Source organism: Gopherus evgoodei, chromosome 6, assembly GCF_007399415.2.
Source record: "Gopherus evgoodei ecotype Sinaloan lineage chromosome 6, rGopEvg1_v1.p, whole genome shotgun sequence".
Lineage (NCBI taxonomy): Eukaryota > Metazoa > Chordata > Testudines > Testudinidae > Gopherus > Gopherus evgoodei.
Genome location: NC_044327.1, coordinates 89,602,732 through 89,628,131, shown reverse-complemented (window position 1 = coordinate 89,628,131; position 25,400 = coordinate 89,602,732). Strand labels below are relative to the sequence as shown.

Genomic DNA, 25,400 nt, shown 5'->3' with positions numbered 1-25,400 from the left:
CCTGGGCTGCCATGGTGATAGAACTTTCTGGAACCAATGATGTAGCTGGATCTGAAATGGAAGCCAAAGCAGGAACCAACAGTGGAACTGACAATTGAGATAATACTGGATCCAGTGTTATATGCAAGTCAAGCTCCCTCACTACTGATGCTGAGGACAGACTGACGGTGCCTCCCATAAGGCTTATGAATATGCTTATGAAGGCATATATGATATAATTGGAACATGTTTTATGCTACATATGCCATGCAACATATCTATGTAAAGGTTATGATCTACTGAATACACATCCTATTTGTATGCATGTATCATTTTGTTACTTGACATTAGGAATACTGGCTGTATACTTGCTTGTATTTCCAAGTATCCTTAGGCCATGTCTACATCTAAAATTTTGCAGCGCTGGTTGTTACAGCTGTATTAGTACAGCTGTATAGGGCCAGCGCTGCAGAGTGGCCACACTTACAGCAACCAGCGCTGCAAGTGGTGTTAGATGTGGCCACACTGCAGCGCTGTTGGGCGGCTTCAAGGGGGGTTCGGGGAACGCGAGAGCAAACCGGGAAAGGAGACCAGCTTCGCTGCGGTTTGCTCTTGCGTTCCCCGAACCACCCTGCAAACCGCAGGGAAGGAGAACCGCTTGCTCGGCGGTTCGGGGAACGAGAGAGCAAACCGGGAAAGGAGACCAGCTTCGCTGCGGTTTGCTCTCGCGTTCCCCGAACCACCCTGCAAACCGCAGGGAAGGAGAACCGCTTGCTCGGCGGTTCGGGGAACGAGAGAGCAAACCGGAAAAGGAGACCAGCTTCGCTGCGGTTTGCTCTCGCGTTCCCCGAACCACCCTGCAAGCCGCAGGGAAGGAGAACCACTTGCTCGGCGGTTCGGGGAACGCGAGAGCAAACCGGGAAAGGAGACCAGCTTCGCTGCGGTTTGCTCTCGCGTTCCCCGAACCACCCTGCAAGCCGCAGGGAAGGAGAACCGCTTGCTCGGCGGTTCGGGGAACGAGAGAGCAAACCGGGAAAGGAGACCAGCTTGATTACCAGAGGCTTCCTCAGGTATGCTGGGATACCTGCTTATTCCACGGAGGTCAAGAAAAGCGCTGGTAAGTGTCTATACTTGATTACCAGCGCTGGATCACCAGCGCTGGATCCTCTACACCCGAGACAAAACGGGAGTACGGCCAGCGCTGCAAACAGGGAGTTGCAGCGCTGGTGGTGCCCTGCAGATGTGTACACCTCCTAAGTTGCAGCGCTGTAACTCCCTCACCAGCGCTGCAACTTTCTGATGTAGACAAGCCCTTAGTAAAGCATTTGGTCAGCTTCTTGAGAAAGGAATGTGCAAATTAAGTGCCCAATCAAGAATCACTTAAGCCAACAATGAACTCGAAGACACTAATCCACATCGGAGCTTTCCCAGGAATGTGGCTTGGCTGGTAAGAAACTCAATGATGCATGGACATGTGACTTGCCTATGTGACTCCAAAACTCTATCTTGGAGCTGGACTTTGCATAGGAGTGAGGTCTCCACCCAAAAGAGAAAGTCTACTTAAACCCCTGGGAAACCCCTCCATTTGATCTTCAGCTGACTAAAGAGATAGCCTCTCCACCCCCAAAGATACCTGAAAGAAACTGGAACAAAGAACAGTAACTACAGGGGTGTGAGTGATTACTGGACCCAGGCTAGAAGGAGACTAGCCTGTAAAAGGAAGCTTACTGGAATTCCTCTAAGTGTGAGGTTTTTATCTGTACTCAGTTTTCTTACTGAGTTAGGCTCAGACTTGCGTGTTTTATTTTATTTTACTGAGTAATTCACTTTGGTCTGTCTGCTATTACTTGGAACCACTTAAATCCTACTTTCTGTATTTAATAAAAATCACTTTTTACTTATTAACCCAGAGTACATATTAATACCTGGGGGGAGGCAAACAGCTGTGCATCTCTCTCTATCAGTGTTATAGAGGGCGAACAATTTATGGAGTTTACCCTGTGTAAGCTTTATACATGGTAAAACGGATTTATTTGGGGGTTTGGACTCCATTGGAAGTTGGGCATCTGTGTGATAAAGAAAGACAGGATCACTTCTTAAATTGCTTTTAGTTAAGTCTGCAGCTTTGGGGCATGTGGTTCAGACCCTGGGTCTGTGTTGGAGCAGACAGGCGTGTCTGGCTGAACAAGACAAAGTGCTGAAGTCCCAAGCTGGCAGGGAAAGCAGGGGCAGAAATAGTCTTGGCACATCAGTTGGCAGCCCCAAGGGGGTTTCTGTGATCCAACCCATCACAGAGACCAAGTCTGTATTTCAGTACTGTAGACACCTTGTCTGAATCAGATAGCTGTAATGCATGGGAACTAGCACTATTAACAGGCCCTTTGTCCTTATGCCTCTCTTTTCAGTGCTAAATGTCACAACACCAAAAGGCACTGATGACCTCAGTTCTGGTGCATCGATGGAATCTATCTTCCTAGATCTGGAAGGGGATCCTGAAACTCATCCTGGTCCTGAAGCTTCAGGGGTTCCACCAGGATCAGAGAACTGTGAGGCATGAGGCACAGCACCAGTGAAGATAGCTGGACCGTCTCTCTTCCAGAACTGGGGCAGTGGTCTCTGACCATGTGGTCCTTGGTTCAGCCATGTGCACCCTCAGAGGCTTAACTGAGGGATTAGCAGGGATCAGATCCAGTCCTGGATGTGGGTGTGGCCTCTTGCAACCTGTTGGCACTTTGTTGGTGCCAACTGGTGGAGAGACTGTCTTTTTCAACCCTGGACTGGAGAGTTGCTCAGAATCAGAGGGTCTGGCCTAGGCTCAAGGGCTTCCTTCAGGAGATGGAGCTGTAAATGAGTCTCCATATCCTTTCTGGATCTGGGAGTACAGGTCCTACAGATCAAAACAACCAGAAGGCAAACATCTTTCTCCTTGGCATTTGATGCACTGCCCGGGCAGGAAATGCACCTCTTAAAATCCAGCCTTTTCTGCTTTTGAAGTTCCACCATAACACAGGCCTAAAAAGAGATCACTAACAGCTAATGATAACTATCTAAGAAGAAAGAGGCTCTGGTTCCAAAGAAACTAAAGGTTCACATCTGGTCATGGCACTCAGTAGGAAGGAACTGCAGAATGAAGGCACTCTGTCCCCTATACAGCCTCACTTTCAGAACAATGTAATGCTGAGGGGAGGAGAAGCACTTCAGCTGAGACAGCTAGAAGACAGTTCCATCGCAAGGCAGCATAAGGCGGAGCAGCACCCAGATATAGAATTATGCAGAGCCATTTGAAGAATCTCTAGCTCTATTATTCATTCTGTCATTAGTTCACTTATATGGCTTGAGCAAGACAATTAACTTCTCTGTTCTCCATTTTGTATCTCTGAAATGGTATAGGCCAAATTCTTCTAACAAGTGCCTGAAGTTAAATATACGCTTATGTTATAGTCCACATTTTTACCTTTAGGAATTTGTTAGAAGATTTTGGCCTATACCATTTCACACAAAAGCTGAAATGCAGAGAGGTTAGCCAATTTGCCCAAGGCTAGATATCTGTATTGTTAATAAAAAAGTTATAAACTTTTATTTTTGCCAGATATAAAAAAAGGTATAATTCTCTGCTCCAAAGAGCTCTAAGACAAAAAGCAAAAAACCCTCCTGACAATAACCTAACAGTTACTCAGTAAAGACGTGCACATCCTGACAGTTATTAAAGGTAGAAAATATGGGAAAAGTGGTAATTTAGACAAGGAATCAAAAATATTACAAACTACAATAGTTACTTTCAAGTAATATTTTAAATGAAATGACTCAAAATCATGAACAGCTTATGCAAAAATGGTCAATTCAGATATTAGGTGGAAAACATGGTAAAGATGACTTACATGCAGCTTCATCCACTGATAACTCACTGGCCAGAATACCACCAATTTTGCTAAAAGCCGGCATCTGTATACCATACTTCTCCAACTCCTTTCGCATGTTACTGATTTCCTCCTCTATTTATATATTAAAAAAGGAAAGTTGGAAACGATTAACAGAATGAAGTTCTCAGGACTTTGAGCACTCTGAGCTAAAATTTATATAATGTAAAAAGCTAAGGCTTGGTTAACTTAGTAGTTTTTTCATTTTGCTAGAAACTGAGTTTCTAAGCCGTAACAAAGGTGCCATGTAAATTCCCTTCCCACCATTTTTCAAAGGCTGACATTCATTAAAAATAGCAGTCTTCCAATCATTTCAATTAGGATGTGTGCAGAATGTTGGGGGAAGAGAGGGAAACACTCCCATTAGAGAGAGTAGGTTGTTAGAAACACTAATATTAGCAGGTTTCATTGATACAATAGATTATCTACAATATGACTAATTAAAAACAGACTTACCTGTAAAGTCCACTTTTCCCAGTAAATCCTGGATCTGTGGTGCTATACCAAGTTTGAACAGATATAAACTGCAAAGAAAAATACTAAAGTCACAATGCCAGAGACTTGCATGTTCAATAAAATGCCTGCTTGTTGTAGAACCAAATCAAAGCTTATATGATGATCAACGTAATTAGAATGTTACTACATTAAACTCCTCTTTAACTACTGACTTCTGTGGACAGATATAGGATAAATTTTACTATCAGACTATTTTCTATGGTGCATTGTAAACTGTTTGAGTGTAGAAAGGGAGAAGTAATCTTCAAAAGATGACGATATTCCAAGGTGCTCTCCTAGATGGGGACAGGACACAGATGAAATGCAAGACTTGTTGCCTGTGCTGAAATATTTGAGTATATGGAAAGGAAAAAGTGTACAAAAGATAAATCCTTGATGCTGGATTCATACAAAACAGTCCTTTAAAATACAGAATTAGTAAAGTGAAACTCAAAAGCTAGTCTATCAGGAATCCCATAACATGAAAATTAAGTGAAAGTTTTTATAACTAATAATTATAATTTGGCATCAGTCTATTGTCTGGTTTATGTATTGCAACAGGAAATTTAGATATTATTGGATCCATATAAATAGTAACAGGTGAGGGGAATGTTCCAGATAAGCTGGAACTAGCAAATATTGGATGGTATTCCAACATTCAGCTTCAAATCCAAGTCTGGACTCTCTGCATTGAAGACATAGTAGTCCTTTTCACATGCTCTATTCAAACTTAGGAATACCATTTGCAGAATCCACATGTTTTTACTTAAAGAAAAAGTTTCATCTCAATTTTCCTAAGACTAAGCATATTTAATGTTGAGAGCGCACATTCAGTATTTCAACCTCAAATAGCCCCTCAAAGAGCCCAACCAAACTCTTCAGCTTACTCAGTGCTCTCATGCTTTTAGAGAACTAAAATGAGTTCAGTGCAATTGAGTGCTCTCTGGAAACCATTATTTTCATTTTGGTGTAGCAAGAAAACCCATATTAATTATTCTTAAAGCTGTACAGTGCCATCTGGATAACAGCCGAGTAAATACACATCTTCTGACCATGTGCAAGGCCTTTAATTGTAAAAAGTCAGGAGCTTCCGGAATTTATTTTGGCAACGGAATTAATGGAGGTGATTATTTTTTTGTGGGGTGAATCTCAAATTTCAAACAAGGCACTTTAATTCTAAATATTTATAACAGGGGGAGGCTATTTTGCCTTTAAAAAAAAACGCACCTCCGCCCCAACTCCCACATCATCTCTACACATTGCAGCAAAAGTATATTTTGTCTTTGTTCAGCTGCCCATTAATTGCAGCAGGAGACTTTACTAAGTGTATTTGTTAATAGTTGCCACAGACATTTTCTGTTCTAATTACAAGGGGCACCAGGCACCACTGGTTCTATCTCCTCTCTTCACCACCACCATGGGAACAGAGGAAGCAGATTCTTCTGCAGGCAGTAGGTCACTGCAGCATCCAATCCCATCATATCTCATCACATGAAAGTCTTCAGATTGCTTCAACACTCTGAATCATTCCATCTGCCATCCTCAACTTACAAGAAGGCATTAAATAAACTAACAGAACAATTAATGAAAAAAAGTTAAAAAATTCACCTAAAAACAAGCCCCAAACTACCAAAGTCTCTTTGCATTAACAGTCCTCCCAAACTGCTTCTTTGTTAGTTTTCCCTTGCAATGTTTTGAAAGGCTTTTACTGTAACTCTTTAAGGCCTGGACTACGGGCTTGTACATGCTATCACTTACTTAGGTATCATTTAAGTTGCTTGGTGTGTGGAAAAGCCAAGTGACATAAGTGAAAGTGATCTAAGCACCCGTGTGGACAGCCCTACAGCAATGGGAGAAGTTCTTCCCCGTCGGCATTGAGCGCCTGCACTAGCAGTATTACAGCTGTGCCGCTGTAGAAATCCTGGTATAGACTAGCCCTCAGTCTCGTCTGAAGTGTCCAATAAAAAAAAAATGGCATTGATGTTAGCCTGGGAAATGCTCGCTTTTTAGCAGCAGGGCCGCCCATAGGATTCAGAGGGCCTGGGGCAGGAGCGGGTCTTTGGCAGCAATTCAGCAGCGGGTCCCTCTCGGAGGGAAAAGACCTGCTGCCAAATTGCCGCCAAAGAATGAAGCGGCTGCAGTAAAGCAGCCTAAGTGCCACCAATCGCGGCTCCCTGCCCCCGCCACTCGCGGCGCTTATACTCACTGGGCTGCACTCCAAGGCTTGGGCAGCACTTCAGTGGCGGGTCCTTCACGCGCTCCGAGTCGTCAGCTGCACAGAAGGACCCGCCACCAAAGACCTGGAGCAAGTGAAGGGCCTGCCACTGAAGTGCCACCAAAAACCTGGAGCGGCTCGCAAATTGCCCCACTTTCTTCCCTCCCCCCCACCCCCGGGTGGCTCTGTTTAACAGTCACCACTGTATAATATTTAATACTGCAAAAGAGCAGAAGTGGTTTGGAATGTGGCCAATAAATGTAAGATTTCACTCTCTTGTGTAAACTACAGTTATACTGTACATGGTTGAGTAATGTGGTCTATGTTCTATTCTCCTTGGCGTGGAGGAGTTTACCACAAGGTGGTGCTGGGAGCTTGCTTCTCTCTCTCTCTCTTTTTTTTTTTTTTTAAACACACATAAAAATGTAAAGGTAGTCAGGAATGCAACTGCCTTCTTTTGTATTAAGGAATATATTCACTGGAAAACATGCATATCTAATGCATGCTCTTTGTAATAAGACTTAATTTTTTAATGTGAATATTAACAAACTTGCATCTGGACACTGATTTAAACTAACTGGCTTTAAAAGAACATTTTACTGTGTGGGAGTGACTCAGTTTAATAGATTACTCATGGGGCAAATGTTTACTGGGAACCTTACTAGTGAGTACTCCTACCAAGCATCAGGAATCGATACTCATAGCATTTAATTTAAGTGAGGCCGTTTGGAACTTGAAGTGGTCACAACCAACTACTGCTATCAGTTACTCCATTACCTCAAGTGGCAGAGGCATGTGCTATGGATCTAAAGGTTCAAACCCAGCTCATTAGCCAGAAGTGTATCAACATAAACAAACCTGGAAAAAAATTCCATCACTGGACTTCAATTTTTAAAGTTAGGAATTTATAGAGACTAAAAGTTATGTTAAAAGAACATTATTAAGGTTGCAAAGTCAACTGCTCAAAAGTTAAGAAGTGCCAGAGTAAGATTGCACAAGCATCCTTAATTCAGCCTTCTTCTGCATATGGTACACAGTCTTTAATTACATGATCACATCCCATCCCCAGAATGCCTTCCTTATTCTATGCACTAGTTGGATGCACTTGATGAGCAGCTGGTCAATATTTTGTTCTCTCCTTATTGTTCAAAATGGGGCCACAGACCTTATCCACTGGGCATCATTCAAACCCTGCTCCAAATACAGAATTCAGAGTTCCTTCATGGGCTTTTTCATAGTGCTCATCATTACAGTATGACTGCACCACAAATATTTTATTTTCACAACATTTTGTGAGGCAGTATTAATCCCATTTTACAGATGGGGTACCGAGGCAGGGAGAGATTTATGTCAGGACCGTCTATTTATTTGGGTGCTCAATTTGAAGTGACCAGAGCCTGATTTACTTAGCATTATTCTTTTAAAGCACAGCTCCCATCGACTTCAGGAGTAGCTGAGAGTGCTCAGTATTTCTGCAAATCCAACACCAGGATCTCACATTGTTGCTTGTTTTGTGAGAATCCACAGTTAGTGGCCAAGTCTGAAATGTTTAGTTTAAGCAACTTGACTAGCATCACATAGGAGGACTGTAGTACAGGCAGAGATAGAATGCAGTTCTACTCCAGAGCAATGGTCAGTTGACTTAGGCAGAAGTTCATCCTCTCCTGTAATCCCCTGCCTCATTCACAACATGCCTTTCAACTTCTGAAACAAATGGCTATAGGGTTCTTCAGAACATAGCCTCTTTCACTGTACAACCATGAGTAAGGATACAATTTAATCACGGATTTCGGCCTGTGCCATGCATGCATGCACGCACGCACACACCCACTCGCACACCCACCCTTCCAGTGAGGCTCAAGCTGTCAGTCCCCCACCATAGGGCTCCAGTTGACATTTCTATCTCTGCCCCCAAGTCCACCCCCTCCCAGTTTTTAAAAAAAAAACCAAACACTAAAAGACAGACAAGTCACAGGGTCCCATGATTTTTTGTTTGTTGCCTGCAACCTGCTGGTTATTTTTAGTAAAAGTCACAGTGATAAAATCTTAATCTTAACCATGATTTACCCCCAGAGCACCATCCACCTTTTCTATTGAATCCATCAGGGGTTCTGCAGAAAAATATATCACCATGTAATTAAAGACTATCATAATGCACATACACAAGGAGGATGAATTAAGAGTACATAGCTAATCTTAATTCTGGCATTTCTTAACTTTAATGCTGCAAATTCAAGCATTTAAAATGTTATTTTAATGCAGCTGTGTGTGTAATGCAAGACAGATGTTGGGGCTTAAGCTGCAAGACAATCACAATTGAGAAATGTATCACATGGTCCCAGTGCATTTTAGAAGAGGTCAGAGAAAATGTGGACAGAGTGCAGTGACTGTATGCCTGTGTCTTACACAAAAAGTCAAAGCAGCACAGGGTTAAATGCTGTTAAAAGGAAGGGTGGTCAATTCATAGCACAGACTCACTGGTCAATAGTACCGTTTTGATTTTTGTTTGTTTTTAAGATTTGAGTGCTTTAACTTTGTGCTGATATGTACCATAGCAAGAAGAATTTAAGTGAAATGAAAACAAATTGAGAATAAAGGCCAAGAAACTACACAGATCAGCTCTGATGGATTGGCATGCGTCCTGACCAAGGTCAGGCTGCAGAAGGGAAAATGAATATCTCAAGAATCAAACCATTGCAAAACAGTTCAAGAAGAAGATACTAATTGATACACTGTTACTGCAAACATGCAAAGCTGAAGCAAATGTATTAAAAAATATGGGTAAGGAGTATTAGTCAATACCACCAATCGCTTAAGTCTTCAGTTTCAGCAAATATAACCATTTCAAAGTCTGGTTCTATTCCCCTTTCTGGAGAACATCTGACATCTGAATAAAGAGTGTGACATCACCGGAATGGAACTTAGCCCACCATTTCTTTATAAGCTGCTTAATATTAAGAGCCCCATGTGTCCACTTCAGGAAATCATTTCAAGCTTACACAAGACACTCACTGACAGAAAGACCAGCTACATAGTTTTTGACTACCCTCCTGTATTTATGTAATCATTGTGATGCCGTCTAGTTAATATTACACCAAATGCATTAATTTAAATGGCAACACATTGCAAAAGAAGTGATATGACTGCTAAGGCCAAACTCCCAGCATTTTGAAAGAAAAATATTAAAAACTTTGAATGTATATCTTATTTACTGGTATTAGGTACACTTCTTACACAAGATTGCAGGAGCAGCAGCAGCAGCAGCATTTCAACGATTATGATACAAGTAAAACATTTCACCTATGGCACATTCAGTAGTTCCTAGGGCTACTGACGTGGCAAATGGCTCAGCTATGAGTGCTGACAAAACAGAATAGTTAAATTATGCCCCAAACTCATCTTTACAATCGTGATACTGTAACAAAAATTATTAAAGAAAAAGGCTTCCTTATACGGCAAGAGAGCTTAACAGAACTAGGAAGGAGTCTAGGTCTGCAAATACCCAGGACCGGCGCTAGGGTTTCTCGCGCCCTAGGCGCACGGTCATTTCGCGCCCCCCGCACTGATCCAGTGGCTCCGGTGGAGCTGCCACAGTCATTCCTGTGGAGGGTCCGTTGGTCCATGGCTCCGGTGGAGCTGCCACAATCATGCCTGCGGGAGGTCCACCGGAGCCGCGCGAGCAGCCGACCATCCGCAGGCATGACTGCGGCACCTCCACTGGAGCCGCGGACCAACGGACCCTCCACAGGCACGACTGCAGCAGGTGAACTGGAGCCGCCCGCCGCCCCCCCGCGGCAAAATGCCGCCCCTGAATAATCCTGGCGCCCTAGGCGATTGCCTAGGCTGCCTAAATGGTAGCGCTGGCCCTGCAAATACCACCACCACCAGGAACAAAACATCAGAGACAGAGGTTCTAGACCAGGCGTAGGCAACCTATGGCACAGGTGCCGAAGGTGGCACGCGAGCTGATTTTCAGTGGCACTCACTGCCCAGGTCCTGGCCACCGGTCCGGGGGGGGGGGGTCCTGCATTTTAATTTAATTTTAAATAAAGCTTCTTAAACATTTTAAAAACTTTATTTACTTTACATACAACAGTTTAGTTATATATTATAGGCTTATAGAAAGAGACCTTCTAAAAACATTAAAATGTATTACTCGCACCTGAAACCTTAAATTAGAGTGAATAAGTGAAGACTCGGCACACCACTTCTGAAAGGTTGCTGACCCCTATTCTAGACTTTTACACTTTAAATCTCAAGAGGAAGAATTTTTAAGGCAGAAAATGCTTTTAGCTCCACTATAGTGGTGTAACCAAAAATTCCCTGGCTCTGTACTGAATTACGACTAAACTAGCTAGAGATCTATAAGAAATTTGCCCAACACATGTAAAACCTGAGGCAAAATAATTTGGGGGGATGAATGATTAAGAATGTATATACTGGTCAGTCTTCACTTTGGAAGGCAATAGTTGTAATTTGGTGTCAAGGCACAGCCTCATTTTCATTCTTCTGGACAACACATTTCTACTGGCATTGTATTAACGTGGAAGCTTAATTAAGTGTACCAGCACTTATTTGTAGAAATGGGAAATCAATACAGTGAGATAGTTTCAAGTGGTTTGGCGTAGGCTATAATTTTAATCAGGTTCTGGAGGAAGTTACCATCACTCTAAAAAGGTGATTTTTGCTTAGTGTCTCGAGATTGAGAGGCGTCTAAAAAAGCTTTTTTATTTTACACAAATGCTTCAAATTTCCAAATGACGTGTTTGGGGGAGATTCATGCAAACAACCCTCCTATGTATTTCAGTAGTTTTTTTTTTTTTAAATGTCTACTTCAGAAGTATTTGCCCAATAGTGCTGTAATAAAAATTCATTTAGGCTTATGTTGTATTCAAAAACCCATGGCCCAGAACAAAGTCAATAAACTTAACAGACAATGACACACTAAAGTTTTGAAGTACGACCTTTTGTTAAGAACACCAGTTACCTGAAGCCGGTTTGAAACTACAGGCCTGAAAGTTGGTCACCAAATCTAAACTTCCTCCCACCCCATCACTAGTTACCTTAGTGCATGAATGCAGTATATCATTTTAGGTATGTTTTTCCTATCATAGACATCTGTAGTCTCTGGATAAAAGATCTAAAAAAATAAAGAATAGAATTGTTATTCTGACTAGCAATATATATTCTCTCATTAGTCCAACTGGACCCTCTAGAGAACAGTGATGCTGCACTACAATAGCTTTAAATGGTCATTACTAGACAAATTAGCTATCTAGAACTGCAAGCACTGTCAAGGTGCTGTACTAGAGGGTTGGGGTGTGCCTAGTAACCTGTAGAGAGCAGCAGGCCTGCAAGGCCTAGAGTGGGGTGCTTATGTTGCCCATGTTCAGTGGAGTTGCGGAGCTGTCCTCCCCATCAGATACAGACAAAGCTTCCTCATGCTAAGGGCAGGTGATAACGAGGTGCCTCACAACCCAGAGTACCCACAGGAAGAGTCATAGGCAACACTCCATATCATTGTATCACAACACTTGTGGCAGATTCAGCAAGCTCTTGGCCCCTTCTAGTACATGACCCTCCCTGGCACAGAGGGAACATGACATGAGTGAAACCTTTCAGGGAGGGAGACAGAGTGGAAGAAAGAGAAGTTAGATATCTGTTGAACTGACATAGCCAGCCACCAAATAAACTGAACAAGCTTAAAGCAAGCAATAAGGTCTGAAATAAGAGTTAATGTTCTACAGATATGAAGTAGTAAAACAGCTTTTAAAGAAACACTGCTGGCTAACAAGCTACCTCAGCAAATGCATTAAGGCGCAGAAGTGCCATTGGTTCCGTGACTGAGAGGCACCAAGCACTGTTCAGAGAGTAGCCACAGCAAAAGCTTCCACCCAGCTTTGTATTAAATATCTTTGATCAGGAGAAACTGTTGATGGGCAACACAGAGAGGGAGAGAAAAGCAAAGGGAATGTGTAAGATGGGGGCAAAGAGAGAAGGGGAGGAGGACAGGAAATAACATGAAAGGAAACCCAGAGAAATCATTACGAGGGAATCAGATGGAAGGACAGCATGGGATCTACTAAAGATTCAGGATAGACTAAAAACAAAGTCACTGGAAATAAATAGGAAGAAAATAGGACAAAATAATGGAACTATGGAGTAGCAGATGGAAAGTGACAAGATACAAAAGACACTAAAAGCAAACAAACATTTCTAAGCTTTAGATTTATTTCCTGAACTAGGTCTTCCCAGTACTGAAGCTTTCAACAATATTTTATTTAAGCAAATTAAGGGGAAAATAATCTCACTGTTTTAGTCAACTTTGTCCATGGGCAGTTATTGTGTCATGTCATTTAAATACTTACTTTAGGTAGACCAATGGATTCCATTGCCCTTAGCCACTGCACAGTATTATCCGTGTGCCGAAAATGAAGGCCCGATCTCTAATATGGAAGAGGGAAGACAAGATTATTATTTTGAGTGATTATCTTCTTTTGCCAATTACCTTCCTTTGCTTAACAATTTTACACTTCTCCTGTAAATAAAATTCTAGGTTTTCAATATGTGACCCTAAAGACAGAATGTTTCAACTGCTTGTCAAATCATAAGGCAGTTGCATGCTATGTAACTCATCCTCTTAGGTGGACTTTGTAATCCCAATGCCTGTGCCCCAAATCCTGTTTCCAAGCAAGTTTGTTCAAAGAGTCTCATTGTTAAGAGGTGAAGAAGCATTCTATAGACGCCTTCTTGCTTATTAGGCTACTGTTCTGGTTGGGCAAGGCAAGCCTGAATACAAATATGAGAGAGAGACAGAGCTGTTACAGAAAAGAGATGTTTAGTCATTAAAGTCTCCTGGAGATCGAGGGAGTTCAAGTGATTTGTAATTAGAGGTGTGTGCAACGTAGAAAAGAGCACATGAAAAATCATTTTTGCCAAGAATTTGAGAAGTGGAACCACTTAACTGAAATATCACACTAATTTTTCCAGTAAAAGAAAAAGCCTTTTTCCACTGAAAATTCACTCATTTCTGTTTTTTGTTTGTTTTTTTTTAAGTCCATTCTGACCACAAGCAGTCTTCAAATTTTAAGTTGGAAATTTGAAGTATCCATTATTTTAACGAAAAATATTTAAGTTTTGTAGAAAAGCAATATTTGAAGAAGGCAGAATTTCCTGAAATGTTGAAAAATTCTGCATGAAATTGTGGAAGTTCTTCCACCAGTTTTTCACAGGTCTCTATATAAAAATTAAGCATTTCAGATGCAAACAGTTTTCAAGAGGATTGGAAGAAGCATTTCAGTATTTGGCCAGCTTGCCAGGTGTGGATTCAGAAATCCCTCCCTTTTCATGGGACAAGACTATGGACAAATCTCTGCTTTCTTCTGAGTTTGATCTAGGTCTTTTGGGGCTCTTGGTTCTTTTTTCTAAACCGTCTCCAGAAAAAGAGGCTGGGAAAAAAGGTGGAGTTACCTTGAAAAGAGACCAGAAAAGCACTTGAGAGCTGTGAACATGTTTAGGTCTATTCTATAAAGTGCCATTTAATCACAGCTGGTCAAAAATTCACAGAAAAATTAAGTTATTTAATTTCACAGGATTAAAGCAGACCATTTAAAAAGAAGTTTCCCATAAAAAGCCAGACATTTTTTTTTAAACATGTTTTTCAGTATAAGTTCTCATTTTGAAAAAAGCAGTTTCCAAAACTGACAGTCCTAGAAGCAAATCTTTTGAGGCATAATTTCCCAGTGAAGGCTTCAAATGAACATATGAATGTGCAAAACTCACATCCTCTTCTCATAGTTCACTTAAAAAGCGACAGAAAAAAAAGCCTCCCTAAGCACCATTCATCCCTCCACCCAATTTCAACAGGCAACATCTGAGAACCTGTTCTGCACGCAAGTAAGAAACTAACTATTCCAAAATTAGTTCACAGAAACTGTGAATTTGAAACCTACGTCCCCAAAACCAAGCAGGGACATGCCATGGTGGAGTCACAGAACCACTCAGGTTTGGCCTGTCCACCTCTCTGTAGGTTACATCAATCAGAATCTACTGCCTATGTAAAGCTGGAGGTGTGCTGGCTGCTCCGAGCTTCAGTCTGAAGATAACTTCCCACTAGCACATTCCTTTGAATGAAAGGTCTTATGAGTCATAATGGCTTGGAATAAAAGAGCTTTTCAGATCCAGTCTAGGTCAACTGTGACTAAAAAATACCATTTGCTTGTTGTCCAATGATCTATGCAAGTTGAGTCTGGTTGTCTCAGTTTCCTACTGGGCACATGGCCACATCACAAAAATTTTGGCACCAACTGGCACTGGTTTTGTAGTCTCAGCAGTGGCACTAAGGAAAGCATGATTGTAAGCATAGGGAATGAACTACTTTCTCCTTCACGGGAGAGGCCCCTTTAGGTCAGAGTTGACTCAGTGCTGAAGCAGTATGGAGAATTTTGCTTTGTTGTTGTTCTTGGGCTTCCCAAAAACCTTGCAATTCTCTACTCATGTGGCAAGAGGATTTCACACTCAGGGCCTGTCAATTCAAGTAAAAAAAAAATCACACTAAATTCAGATAAAAAAGTTATGATGAAAATAGGCACAAACATGCCAGTTTGTGAATTATACTAGTGAACAGTTATCTTTCTAATTTCAGCCACACAGCTGCTGAAAATAAGGCTTTTTTGTTTGATAAGAGAGCTTGAACTGGCAGTTTTCAACATTTTTGGCTTTGAATACGTCACTTCAGTTACCACACAACAGTGTATCTTTGTACAGAGAAGATAGGACACATGAGAATATTTGTACCGTAAAAGCAGCAGAGAGTCCTGTGGCACCTTATAGACTAACAGACGTTTTGGAGCATGAGCTTTCGTGAGTGAATACCCACTTCGTCAGATGCATCTGACGAAGTGGGTATTCACCCACGAAAGCTCATGCTCCAAAACGTCTGTTAGTCTATAAGGTGCCACAGGACTCTCTGCTGCTTTTATAGATCCAGACTAACACAGCTACCCAACCCCTCTGATACTTTGTACCGTAGACTTTCTGTACTAACCATCAAAATTTAAGATGAGGCATTTCTAAAGGTCAATCGACATTAAGGTTATATACTATTGCTTGTCGTAGTGGTATCTGGAGTTCTTTCCACCTTAAGATCAATAGCAATGACAAATTTTCTAGTGGACTTCATATTTGGCAGTATTACTTAGTTTTTATTGAGATGAAACTAAAGACAAAAAACATCATGTCTAAACTTCTATATAGACTTCTTTTGAAAGATTGCAGTTTTTCATAAATTATTTTGTTATGTCTTCCAAAATCCACATACAGATTTGCAATGCTGTATGATAAACTGTTCAAGATTCCAACTCAGTAACAGGGCATGCGTATAACTTGGGGCACATCTACACAAAGCATGTACATCGCAGCACGCTGTGGTGTACATCTACAGCATTCCTGCAGGCTGCACATTGACTGACTGCGTGGAGCCTGCTGCTATGCACTAAAAGTTCCCAGGGTCTTTTTTTTTTTTTTTTTTTCAAATTGTGCAGCAACAAAGTCCACAGAGTCAGCATGCAGCACACTAGAAAGCTATAAATTTACACCACAGCTCGTCACGCCATACATGTTCATGTAGACAAGCTTGTAAGTCACAAATATTTACAATCTAAAATATATTTATATAATCTATAAAATCAGTCTGATCACCACTACATTTCAAGGCTCAAATTCAGGACTCAAGGGCCATTTTCCCCTAACAGTTGACAAGACCACCACTTAAAAAACAGAACAAAAAAAAGGGAAGAACAATGCTCCTGTTTTAGGGGCCACTTGAGAGACAGAAGCCTGAACTGCAGATGTGGCAGGTAAGCAAGTAGGTAAGCATATGCATAATTTTTAAAGTTATATACACTTTTTTTAATCACATGAGATCCTGAACAAATTTTGGCCCTGCACAGAAAACACCCCAAAAACAGATGTACTTTTAAAATTTGCATTCTCCAGCTGTCCTCTTATGCAAACTGAAGTAAAGCAGCTCTTAAAGGAGGTCCCCAAATATAAACTAATGTATATACATGCATTCTCCATTATCACCAAGTAACTATGCAGCTTGTGATTGTAATAACAGAGCTTGATTTGTTTGGCTGATTTTTGTTCCTCCATGATACAGAGTTTGATATTAAAACTAAAAACATGCAGATCTCACAAGGAGGATATTTGCTAACAAATTATACAGCAGTTTATGTAAGAACTTGGTAACTTTTTTTAAATAAATAGTCTCATAGTGCTTTAGGCCCCTATTTCCTAATGGATTGTAATTTTACAAATGGTAATGCTTTGTGTCCTTACCAAAAAGTTTTCCCTGGAGCTGAAAGCACTTTTTTTGGTCTTTAAAAACCTTAAGTACAGCTATCATGGTTTTTCTGTATAATAGTTATTTTATCATATTGCCTCCCTGCTCTTCAGGGCTAAAAGTTCATGTCCCAGCTGGTGACCACAGTCAGTCCTTCATTGGTCTACGGGGAGTTATACTGTAATGTGTGTGCGCAACTGGTGAGAGAAAGAAAGGTGAGAGAAAGAAAGGTAAGAGTAATGTTCCTAACTAAAGATACAACAGATCTTAAAAAGTGAAACGAGGAGTAGAATTCCATATGTATTAGGACACAACACAGTCTACTGATGCAGAAAATATTAACCTGATAGAAACAAGTACTCATTAGCTTTCTGCAAAGCCCAGTGCTAAAACAACGAATGGAAAAGATGGAGCAACAAATATTTAACTCTTGGTTTTAATCAACAGCCAATAAAACCTGTTACCTTATATCGTATCTGTTCCACATCATAGATTTTCTTCTCAGAGACCATTTTAGGGGCAAAGAACTTTGCAAGTTTGGCCAGGTAAACTCCATTTCTTAACCCTTCTTCCAATTCAGTAGTGGGTGGCAGTTCTTCAGCCAAACAGACCTCCATCCATCTACAAAACACACGATCAAGAATTACATATTTCTGTTGGTTGCAATTTTAACATGATACAGTATATTAGAACTGTGATCCCATTATATGTTCGCACACTTGGTTACAACCATAACCACTACTACCAAACAACAACTCCACACCCCTTAGGTGTTAGTAAAAGCACCGACGCACGCACAGAGCAACAGAAGAAGAGCTCCCCATGTGCTCATTAGATGGTAGATCAAAACTACTACAAAAGGAGTCACGACAGTTTTTGCATCAGGGATACTTTGGTAATGGAGTCAGTTTCTGAACTATGCCTTCTGACTCAGAAGAAGATACTTTAAATGTTGTACCAATGGGTCTCAGTGCACTTCAATGTATCCTCAGATCTTGAGCAATGTCAGACATTTAAAAGAGATTAGTCCCATTCAGACTTGTTTCTAAAATAGAAAGAGGAGTGCACAAGTCATTAAGACCCCAAATCAGGAATGCACTTAAGCACATAGTTAAATCTCATGACCTTCAATGGGACGTAAGCAAGTGATTAAGTGCTGTTCTGAATAGGGATGCTTTCCTGAATCAGAATCTAACAGCACAAAAATAAGGAGTTTGGAAAAAATCAAGATAATTCACATCCACTATCACACGAAACAGTTATGCAGCTTTTATCCTCCACCTACTATAGTACTGCGGTTCTTTATTAATGTTAATGAAATATTTGGTACCACTTATTACAGTAAAGCCATTATTGACTAAACAGCAAGTATTTTCTTGCTGTTTCCACTCAAGTTATAACATTATGCCTGACAAATATACACAGACACACCCACACAGACAGCCATGTAAATGTCATGTTCCCAAAGAACTTCAACTGTAGTGGCTAAATAGTTCAGTGGTAAACAGTGTGAAAGTCCCTCCTCTAAAGGAGATGATAATATTAAATTAGTAGGCTTGGAAGGATTTGATTTTTTAATCCGTAAATGTTTATCTGTCAGTTTCACCACTTATGCAAGCTGACAAATACTTCCATTGATAAAAATAAAAGTTTACAGATAGACTAAGTAAGAAAATCATGTGCAACATCATCCTGGTAATGTATTAGGAAACAATCAACTTGAGAGGAACAAGCAGTTTTAGACCACTGAGATCACAGGCAGACCATACTGTTAGAAATACTATAAAACAAAGCAGAATAACTCATGATAAATTTTATAGATTTCATGAAGGCTTTTGAGAGCATACCCAGGCAGTCTCTGGAAAATTATAGCACTCAATGGACCACCACCAAAAACAATTAAAGTCACCAAGGATGTATAGGATAATGCTGAATGCGCAGTCAGAAACTGACAGTATCAGCTAATGGTTTGCAGTGACAACTAGAGTAAGGCAAGGATGCATTATGTCCCCACTATTGTTTTGCACTATCATGAGGAAAGTAACCGCAGAAGGCAATCAGGGAATTTTATGGACAAATGAAGCACAATTGGATGGCCTCGTTTTTGTTGTTGATATTGTCTGTTTAGTCAAACTTGGAGGTTCTCAAACTGTGGTCAGTGGACCACCTGTGGTCTGCGAGCTCCATTCAGATGGTCCATGGATAGTTCTCTCTAAGGTGCACACATAGGGGGCCACACACGAGAGAATTAAGGGCCACTCACCTAAATAGCGGAGCTGCACAGGTGTGGCTCCACTAATTAGGTGCTTGGCCCCTGTAAGGTGAGGTGGCAGTCTTGGGGGAATAGGAGGTAGGTGGGAGGGGGCAGTGGGGTGAGAAGGGGGGGGGATTTGAGACATGCAGGGCTGCGGCAGCCAGAGAAAGAGGTGACTTTCCCACAATTCCAGGGCTGCAGCTGCTGGAGAGAGACCCCCTTCCTTCCCAGCCCCAGCTTGAGGTCTGCCACTGCAGGGAGAGAGAGCACGTCCATCGCATTAGAAAGGCAAGCCCACTGATATTAAAATATGAATCGTGTGCTTTTATTTACAGAATAAAAAAAATTAAGTTTTTTTTTTAAATATAGCTCCTTAATCAAAAGCGCTTTACAATAGTTAGCTAATGGTACAAACAACATTTGGATAGATCACTAAGTGGTCCGCCAAGCCCCTCAGCAATTTTCAAGTGGTCCGCAAAAAAAAAAAAAAAAAAAAAAAAAGGGAGAACCACTGATCTAAACTTACTGCTTAATGGAAGACAAGATGGCTTTTGGCAGACAGCAGAACAAGTGGGTTTTTTCATCAACAAGGGAGAAGACAAACTATATTGATAGCAATGTCCCAAAAGTAACCATTAGAGTGGATGAAGAAACACTAGAAATAGTAAGTCATTTCTAGAGAAGTGATAAGTGCAAGGCTGGTGATGCCATGATAGATGTCAAACAACTAATATCAAAAGCAGCAAGCAACTTTCATAAACCTGAAAAGATTTCAAAACTGGCATTGACATAAAAACCTTTTAAAAAAATTATTAGCAGTTTATGGAGCAGAGTCATTGAAATAGATGAAAGAAATTGAGAAGATCAACTAATTCCAAAGTAAATGCCTGAGGAAGCTCTTACCAGTCCGCTGGAAAGAACTTCTTGCAATATTAGAAATTCAAAAAGGAGAGCAAACCAATCTACAGAAATATGGAAAGAGAACAATGGACCTATTTTAAGACACGTTTAAAAGACGTCACCAAAATGACTTCTGTGGCAAGTTATAATACAGACAGCACTTGGAAAGGGAAAAAGAGGAAGACCAAGAGAAACATTATGTAGAACAACACACAAAGCAGCCAGATCTATTAACATGACATGCAGAAGCCTGAACAGATCAGTAGAAGAGCAGAATAAATGGTGGAAACTGGTGAACACCTTATACAACTGAGGATGGGAGAAGATAAAGAAAAGAAAAATGATGCTAGAGTTTAAGAATATTTACTTTGTATATTTTGGTGTGATATTTGACAATTTGTGTTTTAAGTTATGAAGCTTTCACTCTGAATCTCAATGTCTACTGCTATTAAATAGTTATCTGACACCCCCTCAATTTCCTGTGAAAATGTAAAAAATGAATAATAGAAAATCTGAGAAACAAAAACATGGATATTATCAAAAAGTATATAAAAATCAATTTTTGCCCTAATCAGTTATTGCTCTACACTTAGTTTATATTAAATCTAAAATGTTAGAAGAAAAGACGGTTATTCATCTTTGTAACTGTTATTCTTCGAGATGTGTTGCTCATATCCATTCCAATTAGGTGTGCGCGCGCCGCGTGCACGTTCGTCGGAGACTTTTTACCCTAGCAAAACTCGGTGGGCCAGCAGGTCACCCCCTGGAGTGGCGCCGGTATGGCGCCTGATATATACCCCTGCTGGCCTGTCCGTTCCTCAGTTCCTTCTTGCCGGCTACTCCGACAGTGGGGAAGGAGGGCGGGTGTGGAATGGATATGAGCAACACATCTCGAAGAACAACAGTTACAAAGGTAAGTAACTGTCTTTTCTTCTTCGAGTGCTTGCTCATATCCATTCCAATTAGGTGATTCCCAAGCCTTACCTAGGCGGTGGGGTCGGAGCGAGACGTTGCGGAATGTAAAACTGCTGTGCCGAAGGCGGCATTGTCTCTAGCCTGCTGGACCAGTGCATAGTGTGATGCAAAGGTGTGTACAGAAGACCAGCTGGCCGCGCGGCAGATTTCCTGTATGGGGACATGGGCCAAAAACGCGGCAGATGAAGCTTGAGCCCGGGTAGAATGGGCGGTAAGAGGACCCGTCGGAACATGGGCCAAGTCGTAACATGCCCGAATGCAGGATGTCACCCAGGATGCGATACGCTGCCAGGAGATTGCCATGCCCTTCATGCGTTCCGCCACTGCCACAAACAATTGAGGTGAACGGCGGAAGGGTTTGGTCCTCTCAATGTAGAAAGCGAGCGCCCTTCGGACATCTAAAGAATGGAGCTGTTGCTCCCGTCTGGAGGAATGCGGCTTTGGGCAAAAGACTGGCAGGAAGATGTCCTGGTTAACATGAAAGGCGGAGACGACCTTAGGGAGGAATGCCGGGTGTGGTCGCAGCTGTACCTTGTCCTTATGGAATACAGTATATGGAGGGTCCACAGACAGTGCCCGAAGCTCCAAGACTCGTCTAGCTGAGGTGATAGCGACTAGGAAGGCCACTTTCCAGGACAGGTACAGCAGCGAGCATGTGGCTAAAGGTTCGAAGGGGGGCGCCATGAGCCTGGTTAAGACAAGGTTCAGGTCCCAAGTAGGGGTAGGCCATTTGACCTGAGGGTATAGTCGCTCCAAGCCCTTGATGAATCTTGACACCATAGGGTGGGAAAAAACTGACTTGCCAGCCTCGCCTGGATGGAAGGTGGATATAGCCGCGAGATGTACCTGTAGAGAGGGAATCGCCAATCCCTGCTGCTTGAGAGACCACACGTGGTCCAGAATAGTGGGGACTACTACGGAATGTGGAGAATGGCTGTGCTGGTTGCACCAGTGGCAGAAGTGCTTCCATTTCGCGAGGTAGGTTGAACGCGTGGAAGGCTTCCTGCTGCCCAGCAACACTTGTTGTACTCCTGCGGAACAGCGCAACTCTGACTGGCTTAACCAGCCAGGCGCCATGCAGTCAGATAGAGGGACTGTAGGTCCAGATGGCGCATCCTGCCGAAGTCTTGCGTGATCAGATCTGGCCAAAGAGGCAGGGGAATTGGGTCTACCAGAGACAGGTCGAGCAGCATGGTGTACCAGGGCTGCCGCGGCCAAGCCGGAGCGATCAGGATGAGGTAGGCTCTGTCTCTCCGGATCTTGATCAGGACTCTGTGGACGAGAGGAAAGGCGTAACAAAGACGTCCCGTCCACGGGATCAGGAACACGTCCAACAGGGAGCCCGGGGAGCGACCCTGTAGAGAGCAGAACACCTGGCATTTCCTGTTCGATCTGGAGGCGAACAGGTCTATTCGGGAAAACCCCCACCTCCAGAAAATCGAATAAAGGACGTCCGGATAGATGGACCATTCGTGGGATAGAAAGGATCTGCTCAGGTGATCCGCGAGGGTGTTCCGTACTCCCAGGAGAAAGGAGGCCACTAGATGTATAGAGTGGGTTATACAAAAGTCCCACAGGCGTATTGCTTCCTGACACAGCAGGGAGGACCGAGTCCCGCCCCGCTTGTTGATGTAATACATGGCCGTTGTGTTGTCTGTGAACACCGCAACACAACGGCAGTGTAAATGGCGTTGAAACGTTTGGCATGCCAATCGGACTGCCCGCAGCTCGCGCACATTGATGTGGAGCGTTAGCTCCCTTGGCGACCAGAGACTCTGTGTGCACAGGGTCCCCAGGTGGGCACCCCAGCCCAGTGATGACGCGTCCGTTGTCAGGGACACATAGGGCTGGGGGGTGTGAAATGGTAGGCCCGCACACACTTGGGAGGACGTCGTCCACCAGCCGAGGGAGCCTAGAACATTCGGTGGAATCGTTATGATTGTGTCTATGGTGTCCCTGCCTGGCCGACAGACCGACGCGAGCCAGGTCTGCAGCGGGCGCATATGCAGTCTTGCATGCCTCGTGACGAAGGTGCATGCCGCCATGTGCCCCAGGAGAGCGAGGCAAGTTCGAGCAGAAGTGGTCGGAAAGGTTTGTAGACCTTTGACCAGGGAAATTATGGCTTGGAACCGGTGCAGGGGTAAACTGGCTGTCGCAAGGTTGGAGTCCAGTATTGCCCCGATGAACTCTATCCTCTGTGTAGGCACCAGAGTGGACTTGTCTGGGTTGATGGTCAAGCCTAGACTCACAAACAGCTCCCTGATGATGGCGACGTGGCCGATCACCTGCGCCTCTGAAGTGCCTCGGATAAGCCAGTCGTCGAGGTAAGGGAAGACGTGAATACGACGATGGCGCAGGGAAGCAGCGACGACCGCCATACATTTGGTGAATACCCGAGGGGCCGAGTAGAGACCAAAGGGGAGGACAGTAAATTGGTAGTGATCCTGGTTTACCACAAAGCGCAGATACCTCCTGTGCGGAGGAAAAATTGCAATGTGGAAGTATGCATCCTTCATGTCGAGAGCGGCGTACCAATCTCCTGGATCCAGGGAAGGAATGATGGTTCCTAAGGATACCATGCGGAACTTGAACTTTTTGATGAATTTGTTCAGTCCTCGCAGGTCCAGGATGGGTCGGAGGCCCCCTTTTGACTTGGGGATTAAGAAATACCGGGAATAAAACTCCTTGCCCCTTAACTCCTCCGGCACCTCCTCTATAGCTCTGATGAATAGGAGCTTGCGAACCTCCTGGATGATAAGTTGCTCGTGAGAGGGGTCCCTGAAGAGGGACGAGGAGGGAGGATGGAAGGGGGGTGGAGAAATAAACTGAAGACAGTATCCAAACTCCACCGTGCGCATGACCCAACGATCCGAGGTCAGTTGGGACCACGCCGGCAGGAAGGGGTGGAGGCGGTTGAGAAAATGAAGAGGATCCAGGGAGGGGATTGGTATACTGCTCTCGGGCGCACCCTCAAAAGTTTGCTTTGGGTCCCTGCGGACCCAGAATTGTTACCCCCTTGAGGACTCGACTGACGTCTGCGGTTCGGGCAGCCTCGTCTCCGGGTAAGATCCTGTCTGGGTCGAGGCGGGGGGTAAGAGTGCTGAGGTTGTGGGCGAAATGGCCGTCTCTAAGTCTGGGGTGTGTGCATTCCCAGTGAACGCATGATAACCCGGTTATCCTTCAGACTCTGTAATCTGGGATCTGTTTTCTCAGAGAAAAGACCCTGCCCGTCGAATGGCAGGTCTTGGATCGTATACTGCAACTCGGGCGGTAGTCTGGAAGCCTGAAGCCATGATATTCGACGCATGGCTACACCAGATGCCAGCGTTCTGGCTGCCGAATCTGCAGCATCTAAGGACGCTTGCAGTGTGGTCCTGGTGACCCTCTTCCCCTCTTCCAGGAGAGCTGAAAATTCCTGGCATGAGTCCTGGGGAACTAATTTAGTGAACTTGCCGACAGCCTCCTAGGTGTTGTAGCTGTATTGGCTCAAGAGGGCCTGCTGGTTCGCCACACGGAGCTGAAGGCCTCCTGCAGAGTAAATCTTGCGGCCCAGCAAGTCCATGCGCCTGGCTTTTCTGGATTTTGGCACAGGAGCTTGCTGGCCGTGGCGCTCCTGCTCGTTGACTGATTGTACCACCAACAAGCAGGGGGCGGGGTGTATGTAGAGGTACTCATACCCCTTGGATGGCACCATATATTTTCTTTCCACTCGGCGGGCTGTGGGTGGGATGGAGGCCGGAGACTGCTATATGGTGTCCGCCTTTGCTTGGATGGATTTGATGAAGGGGAGGGCCACCCTGGTCGGCGCTTCTGCAGAAAGTATGCTGACCACCGGGTCTTCCACTTCAGGAACTTCCTCTACAGGAAGGTTTATATTTTGGGCAACGCGCCGCAGAAGGTCCTGATGTGCCCAGAGATCAATCGGCGGGCGCCCCGATGATGATGTGCCCGCTACCGCCTCATCCGGGGAAGAGGAAGAAGATAACCCAGGGAGGAGTGGTTCTTCTATGGAAGCCTTGTCCTGAGGGACTTCCGTCTCTGGGACATCTTGCTGTGCCAGGGGATGCGCAGGGTCTTCCTCCGTACCCGAGGGGGGAGGCCGGCTGACTGTGGCCTCTGGTGCACAGTGCTCCGAATGGCTGGAGCGTGCTGGGCCCAATGGCTAGCCCTGGGCTTGGCTAGGGAGGTGGAGAACAGCTAGCCGTGCTCCACAGTTCCAACGACCGACACGGGCGGTAAGAAGGAACTGAGGAGCGGGCAGGCCAGCAGGGGTATATATCAGGCGCCATACCGGCGCCACTCCAGGGGTGCGACCTGCCG

General features: G+C 43.6%; 1 protein-coding gene across 2 annotated transcripts in view; it reads right to left on the bottom strand.

Moving 5' to 3' along the window:
• IQGAP2 (IQ motif containing GTPase activating protein 2) overlaps positions 1–25,400 on the bottom strand; it is a 258,548-nt gene that overhangs the window by 106,016 nt on the left and 127,132 nt on the right. For both annotated transcript variants that reach the window (XM_030566208.1, XM_030566209.1), the window contains exons 3-7: positions 17,416–17,572; positions 12,975–13,052; positions 11,670–11,746; positions 4,353–4,420; positions 3,858–3,971 (exon numbers count right to left, since the gene is read on the bottom strand). In XM_030566208.1, coding sequence (XP_030422068.1) covers positions 3,858–3,971; positions 4,353–4,420; positions 11,670–11,746; positions 12,975–13,052; positions 17,416–17,572 — 494 coding nt within the window. The remainder of the gene's footprint in view (positions 1–3,857; positions 3,972–4,352; positions 4,421–11,669; positions 11,747–12,974; positions 13,053–17,415; positions 17,573–25,400) is intronic.